The 7,500-nt window shown below is 47.6% G+C and overlaps 1 protein-coding gene across 1 annotated transcript in view; it reads left to right on the top strand.

Annotated features, from left to right (window-relative positions):
* The window catches only part of dennd4c (DENN/MADD domain containing 4C), an 86,455-nt gene that overhangs the window by 33,617 nt on the left and 45,338 nt on the right, over positions 1-7,500 (top strand). Inside the window, exons 2-3 of the mRNA XM_062515936.1 lie at positions 169-481; positions 7,356-7,500. The exon at positions 7,356-7,500 is cut by the window's right edge and continues 108 nt beyond it. Of these exons, the coding sequence (XP_062371920.1) occupies positions 183-481; positions 7,356-7,500 (444 nt within the window). The 5' untranslated portion in view covers positions 169-182. The remainder of the gene's footprint in view (positions 1-168; positions 482-7,355) is intronic.

The raw sequence follows: 7,500 nt of genomic DNA, 5'->3' as shown, positions 1-7,500 counted from the left end.
GTGTGTGTGTGTGTGTGTGTGTGTGTGTGTGTGTGTGTGTGTGTGTGTGTGTGTGTGTGTGTGTGTGTGTGTGTGTGTGTGTGTGTGTGTGTGTGTGTGTGTGTGTGTGTGTGTGTGTGTGTATACATACTCATGAGCGCCCCCTGTTGTTGCCCTGTGTCCCTGCAGGCACCGGCCCAGCCATGATGGAGGACAAGGGCCACCGCGTGAGCGACTACTTCGTGGTGGCGGGCCTGACGGAGCGCTCGGCGCCGCTGGAGCAGGACCTGTCGGAGGCCAAGGCGGGCGGGCCCAAGGCGCCCATCTGCGAGCTGGCGGTCATCAACCGCTCGGCGGGCGAGACGGTGCCCGAGGGCTTCACCTGCATCGAGGTCACACCTGGCGGTCAGCCCGCCAACCTCAACCACGGCAGCCTCAAGAGCCCCGAGCTCTTCCTGTGCTACAAGAGGGGCCGCAGCAAGCCCCCGCTCATAGACATCGGGTGAGTGGACAGTGTGTGGGTGTGTGTGTGTGTGTGTGTGTGTGCGCGTGTGTGTGGAATAGGTGGGCTGTGAGTCTTTATTTACTTTCCTGAGAATTGTGTGTGTGTGTGTGTGTGTATGTGTGGTGTTGTTTATATTACTGCTCAGTGGGTGAGCGGAATAGGCAGGTTATTGGTGTTTTGCAATAGTGTGTGTGTGTGTGTGTGTGTGTTTGTGTGTGTGGCTGTATGTTGTTTATGTTTGTTGATGCTCAGTGGGTGAGAGGAACAGGCTGTCATTGGAGTTTTGCAACAGTGTGACAGATGGGTGGCGTGTGTGTGTGTGTGTGTGTGTGTCTGCCTGTTTGTTCCATACCAGAGGGGCTGTTGCCAGGATGAGTGACTGTGTATTCAACAGCGTTGAATTTTCCTTTCCTCTAGGGGTGTGGGTGTGTATGTGTGTGTGCAACACATTATAAAATGTTCATTTGCTAGACAGGGCTGTAATCACCAGGAAATTAGATTGTATTATTGAATACCTCAGAGGCGCTTGATTAGTAAGGTGGGTGTGTGTGTGTGTGTATGTGTGTGTGTGCGTGTTTACTAAAATCCTCACTAGAGACTGTACTGTAGATTGTTCACAGATGAAAGCTGAACACCAAGTGCGAAATTCTGAAAATTATGTTAGTTATGTGTGGAAGAATGTGTGTGTGTGTGTGTGTGTGTGTGTGTGTGTGTGTGTGTGTGTGTGTGTGTGTGTGTGTGTGTGTGTGTGTGTGTGTGTGTGTGTGTGTGTGTGTGTGTGTGTGTGTGTGTGTGTGTGTGTGTTTTGTGCGAGTGTGTGAGAGACAGGCAAACAGGACCAGTTAGTCTGGAATCTCAGACTGGTCTGTGTGGTTGTTGCATCATTGTCTGTGATTTTAATCCAACACACCGTGCAGTTAGGACTCTGATCTCTCTCCTGAACGTCTCTCCTCTGATCTCTTCTCTCTCTCCTCTGATCTCTCTCCCCTGATCTCTCTCTCCCCTGATCTCTCTCTCTCTACTCTGATCTCTCTCTCTCTCCCCTGATCTCTCTCTCCCCTGATCTCTCTCTCCTCTGATCTCTCTCTCCTCTGATATCTCTCTCTCCCCTGATCGTCTCTCTCACTGCCATACGTGGAGCCATTTAACAGACGTCTGCATCTGAAGCCACACACTTGTAAAACATGAACAACTTTATCAGCTCTTGAACTTGGGGCTGTTACCAGCCTGCTCAACCAATCAAGCTTTGGGTTGATGGTGCCTACTAGCTCAAGCAGTTGGGCCACACTTTGGGTTGATGGTGCCTACTAGCTCAAGCAGTTGGGCCACACTTTGGGTTGATGGTGCCTACTAGCTCAAGCAGTTGGGCTACTAGCTCGAACATTTGGGCTACACTTTGTGTTGATGGCACCTACTTGCTCAAGCAGTTTGGCTACACTTTGGGTTGATAGCGCCTACCAAAGGTTGTAGAGCGCTCTCTTCTAGAATCTTTGGCACCTACTAGCTCAAGCAGTTTGGCTACACACTCCTCCTCCTCCTTAAAACACATTATTTCCACTCACACAAAGGCATCAACACTCCCTCTATCTCACACACACACACACACACACACACACGCTCACTCACAATCAAGCCCAGGCCAGGTCAGCAACTGTCATTTCCCTTCCTTTGAGGTCTCCAACCAGATTTCATAACAGTACCACACACACACACACACACACACACACACTCACACACACACACACACACTACACCCCACACACACTGAACTGAAATGTGGTGTTGTAAACAGAGGATTAGATGGCCAGAGCCTTAGAGGCGCCTAACAGCTGAGAGTGAATGTAGTGTGTGTGTGTGTGTGTGTGTGTGTGTGTGTGTGTGTGTGTGTGTGTGTGTGTGTGTGTGTGTGTGTGTGTGTGTGTGTGTGTGTGTGTGTGTGTGTGCTCGGCAAAAGCACACTCCCATGCAAGGCTCAGCCCTCAGGCCTTTAAGTCATGGCACAGGTTTGCCGTTGCCTTCATTTTCTGTGTGTGTGTGTGAGAGAGAAAGAGAGAGAGAGAGACTGTTAAGACTCTGAGGTCAGACAGGTCTGCTGTTATCAGGGGGATCTTGGTGACATAGCTGAGTTGTGTAAGACCATAGTCATGAATGTGTAGATGTATATCTTTACATAATACACTCGGTGTGTGTGTGTGTGTGTGTGTGTGTGACTGTTAAGACCAAAGATATGAGTGTGTAGATATCTTTGCATAATACACTCACAATGTGACCTGCAACTGACTGCTCTCACAGTGGAGAACTCCCCTTAAATGTGTAGTCTCTAATTCTGCTGAAAGATTGTGTGTGTTTTTGTTTTCTTTATCAACAGCCAATCAGCTTCCTCCCACTCTCCGAAAGCTCTCGAAGCTGTGTTTTCATTGGCTGATGTAGTATATTATGCAGTCTGGGGTACTGTGTTTGTGCAAATGTAAGATTGTTTATAGCTACCAGAGTTTGTTTTGGTTTGTTTATTGAGCACACACACAAGAGACGCCTGGAAAAGCATGAGGGTGAATTGCACATCTGCCGAATTTGACCAAAAGTGCTTTGGATTTTGTTTGTAATCGAGGATGACACCTCTAAGTGCTTTGGATTGTGTTTGTAATCGAGGACGACACCTCTAAGTGCTGCGAGAGAGAGAGACGCCAAAAGATGGCTCATATTCAACATGGGAGTCATCGGCAGAAGTGACCGATCTAAGAAATCTCCCTTGGATGTTTCCCTAACGTTTAGATGTGGTTACCTCCTCATCAGTCATTTGCTGCACCGCTCTAGGGAAAGTTAGGGACATGATTTGTTGGGGGTGGGGGAGGGGGTTGGTCTGCACAAAGGTTCAGACTGACATCTTGAATGCCCCTGGTTGCCAGGGAAACTAGCTGATAAAAGACCTGTCGAGGTCTGGCCTTTTTAGTGTGTGTGTGTGTGTGTGTGTGTGTGTGTGTGTTTGCGAGGACCTTGCCCGAGAGAGAGAGAGAGATTTCCGCTGTTCCTGTATTTCTATGTATGTTGGTTACACTTTCTATTTGAAGGGTCATGCCAGTAAAGCTCGCTGAGTTGAGTTGAATGAAGTGAGAGGGAGAGAGAGCTATGGGCGGTGAATGGGGTCAGAAAATTTGGAGTCGGGCCTTTGTGGAATTGGTGAGGGTCACCGGTGGTTCCCCCATGTTTGGTCTGTTGCACAAAAGTGTGTGTGTGTGTGTGTGTGTGTGTGTGTGTGTGTGTATACAGTACAGTATGTGTGTGTTTGTGTGCTAGATTATGACTCCGATAGAGCCTGTACAGCCGATACAGAGAATCAGCGGCCGTCCCAAACGTTCCCGAGCTGAACCTGATAGAGAGTGAGAGAGTGTGTGTGTTTGACCTACAGATGATTACCTGATGGTAATTGGTCAGCAGTGTGAGACCACCACACACACACACACACACACTGGACCGTGGTGTGCAGGTGTTTTGGATGCTGATGTGCATGTGTGTGTTAACTCCATCTCCAGTGGACAGTCCAGTCCTGATAACACACTGCGCCGTCCCATCTGCTCCACTGAAGGGGTATGTGGTAAAACCCTCAGTGTGTGTGTGTGTGTGTGTGTGTGTGTGTGTGTGTGTGTGTGTGTGTGTGTGTGTGTGTGTGTGTGTGTGCGCAGCCAGCAGTTCAGAATGGCAGATTTTCCACTGCTGGTGTCACTGCCAATGGTGACTCAGTCTCTGCTGAAAGACACACGGCTGAAACGTCCACAAGAATGCTCGCTTTCTGTCCTCTCTTCCTCTCCTCCTCTCTCTGTCCTTTCTTCCTCTCCTTCTCTCTCTGTCTGTCTCTCTCTCTCTTCATCTCTCTCACTTTATTTCCACTCTCCCTCTTTCTCTCCTCTTTCTCCCTCTTGCTGTCTCGTTCTTCCTTTCTCTCTCTCTCTCTCCTCTCTCTCTCTCTTTCTCTCTCTCCCTCTCTAACTCTACCTCTACCCCTCTCTCCTTTTCCTGCTCTCTCCCTCCCTCTCTCCTTCTCCCTCCCTCCGTCTCCCTCTCTCTCTCTCTCTCTCTCTCTCTCTCTCTCTCTCTCTCTCTCTCTCTCTCTCTCTCTCTCTCTCTCTGGTCATGGGCCTCCACAGGCTAGTCCTCTTAAAGTGGAGGTCTTCAGTGGAAAACTTGAGACACGTTTTGCGTCTGAATTCAGAAATAGCCTCCATCTCCTTTAATTAGAGCTGTTTCTGACACACACACACACACACACACATACACACACACACACACACACACATACACACACGTTTCTGAAGCGCGGTGGCGTCTTGGTGCTGAGGGACTGGCCTGGGATCAGGGCCATCAGGGCTGATCTCACCCGGCAGGGTTAAGGGCCGGAATTATGACCATAAAAGCATCCACACTGACCAACGATAAAGAAGGCCTGCCTCCGGTTGATGAATCTGGTGGCTCACCACGCAGTGTTAGCGTGCTACAATGTTAGTGTCGCTAGTGTCATCAGATAGTGTTAGTGTGCTACAATGTTAGCGTCGCTAGTGTCATCAGATAGTGTTAGTGTGCTACAATGTTAGCATTGCTAGTGTCATCAGATAGTGTTAGCATGCTACAGTGCTAGCGTTACTAGTGTCATCAGATAGTGTTCGTGTTACAGTGTTAGCATTGCTAGTGTCATCAGATAGTGTTAGTGTTACAGTGTTAGCATTGCTAGTCACATCAGATAGTGTTAGTGTTACAGTGTTAGCATAGCTAGTGTCATCAGATAGTGTTAGTGTTACAGTGTTAGCATTGCTAGTGTCATCAGATAGTGTTAGTGTTACAGTGTTAGCATTGCTAGTCACATCAGATAGTGTTAGTGTTACAGTGTTAGCATAGCTAGTGTCATCAGATAGTGTTGGCATGCTACAGTGCTAGCGTTGCTAGTGTCATCAGATAGTGTTCGTGTTACAGTGTTAGCATTGCTAGTGTCATCAGATAGTGTTAGTGTTACAGTGTTAGCATTGCTAGTCACATCAGATAGTGTTAGTGTTACAGTGTTAGCATAGCTAGTGTCATCAGATAGTGTTAGCATGCTACAGTGCTAGCGTTGCTAGTGTCATCAGATAGTGTTAGTGTTACAGTGTTAGCATAGCTAGTGTCATCAGATAGTGTTAGTGTTACAGCGTTAGCATTGCTAGTCACATCAGATAGTGTTAGTGTTACAGTGTTAGCATAGCTAGTGTCATCAGATAGTGTTAGTGTTACAGTGTTAGCATTGCTAGTGTCATCAGATAGTGTTAGTGTTGCTAGACACATCATCAGTGATTTTATTTTTATTTTTATTACATGTGTTAATTTAGCAGCCACTTAACTTACGTATGTCATCTATATATTACAAGGAATGACATTGTCCCAGATCAGCTTGGGGTTAAGTGCCTTGCTCAAGGCCACAACGGTTGAAGCCAGGAATTGAAGGGCAGGAAGGTGTCACCCTGTGTCTTCTCCGTTCCGTCTGTTCTTAGTTCTCTGTTCCTTCCCTGTTCTTTGCTATACTTAGTTCTCCCTGTTCCGTCACTGTTCCTTCGGTTCTGTTTGTGTGTCCTCAGTTCTGCTCATGTCATGTGCTCTCTGTGTGTTCCTCAGTGTTCCATCTGTGTGTGTGTGTGTGTGTGTGTGTGTGTGTGTGTGTGTGTGTGTGTGTGTGTGTGTGTGTTCTCACAGAACTCAGGCAGAGAACGGAGAACAGACTCCTGTGCACATTCCTCACAAATGCTCTCTCTCTCTCTCTCCTGCCCTTTGTCTACTTTCTTACCAGTTTGTGCCTCTCACACACTCTCAGTTACTCAGTCACTTGTGTACCCTGTGTAACTCTAACACACACACACACACACACACACTGCATTTCTTCCTCTGACCTGAGAGGGTGTGTGTGTGTGTGTGTGTGTGTGTGTGTGTGTGTGTGTGTGTGTGTGTGTGTGTGTGTGTGTGTGTGTGTTTCCACTTATTTCCCTCTCATTCCTCGTCTCTCTCTCTCCATTCCCCAGGTTCAGTCAAGGTCGGTCATAAACACTTGTGTCTGTTACACCCAATTCCACTGTTATTGTCCATTGATTTATGGGGACACAGAGAAGTACACTGTTTACTAGAGTCCTGTGTATGTGTTTGTGTATCTGTATGCTACGTGAATGGTGCACTTTGTCTACTTCAACTTGATAAGTGTTGTGTGTGTGTGTGTGTGTTGAATTTAGCGATGCATTTTCTTGTAGAGTCTATCTGTGTATGTGTGTGTGTGTGTGTGTGTGTCTGTATATGCTATGAGAATGGTGCACTTTGCCTACTCCAACTTGTTGAAAGTTTGTGTGTGTTGAATTTAGCAGTGCATTCTCTTGTAGAGTTCATCTGTCTGTGTGTGTGTGTGTGTGTGTATGCACATGTGACTGTGATTACCCTTGTTGTTGTCCTCATTGCAACTTCCAGTAGGGTGACAGAATGTGTGTGTGTGTGTGTGTGTGTGTGTGTGTGTATGGGGGATGATGTTGAACCACTGCATTGTGTAGGTGTGTGTGCCTATGCGTGTGTTTGCATGCATCATTAACTGTGTGTGTGTATGTGTGAGAGAGCGTGTGAATGTACTGTACTGGTTGATATGAGTTCTTGAATTTGCATACATGTACATTCGTACACATGCATACATGTACATGCACACACGCATCATTAACTTGGTGTGTGTGTACTGGTGTGTGTGTTTTTGTGTGTGAACTGTGAGTGTGTATCTTTGTTAAGGTACCATTTACATTGGTACCCAAGTGTTTGTATCCGTATACATGCATCATTAAGTGTGTGTGTGTGTGTGTGTGTGTGTGTGTGTGTGTGTGTCCAGCGTCCTGTACGAGGGCAAGGAGCGCCTGATCCAGGGCTGCGAGATCATCCAGGCGACGCCGTTCGGCCGCTGCGCCAACGTCAACAACAGCTCGGCCACGTCGCAGCGCATCTTCATCACCATCCGCCGCGACCGGCCCGTGCAG

The sequence above is a fragment of the Sardina pilchardus genome, chromosome 16, assembly GCF_963854185.1.
Source record: "Sardina pilchardus chromosome 16, fSarPil1.1, whole genome shotgun sequence".
In the NCBI taxonomy this organism is placed as follows: domain Eukaryota; kingdom Metazoa; phylum Chordata; class Actinopteri; order Clupeiformes; family Clupeidae; genus Sardina; species Sardina pilchardus.
Note: the sequence above shows the minus strand (reverse complement) of the source record. Positions and strands in the feature narration are given on the sequence as shown.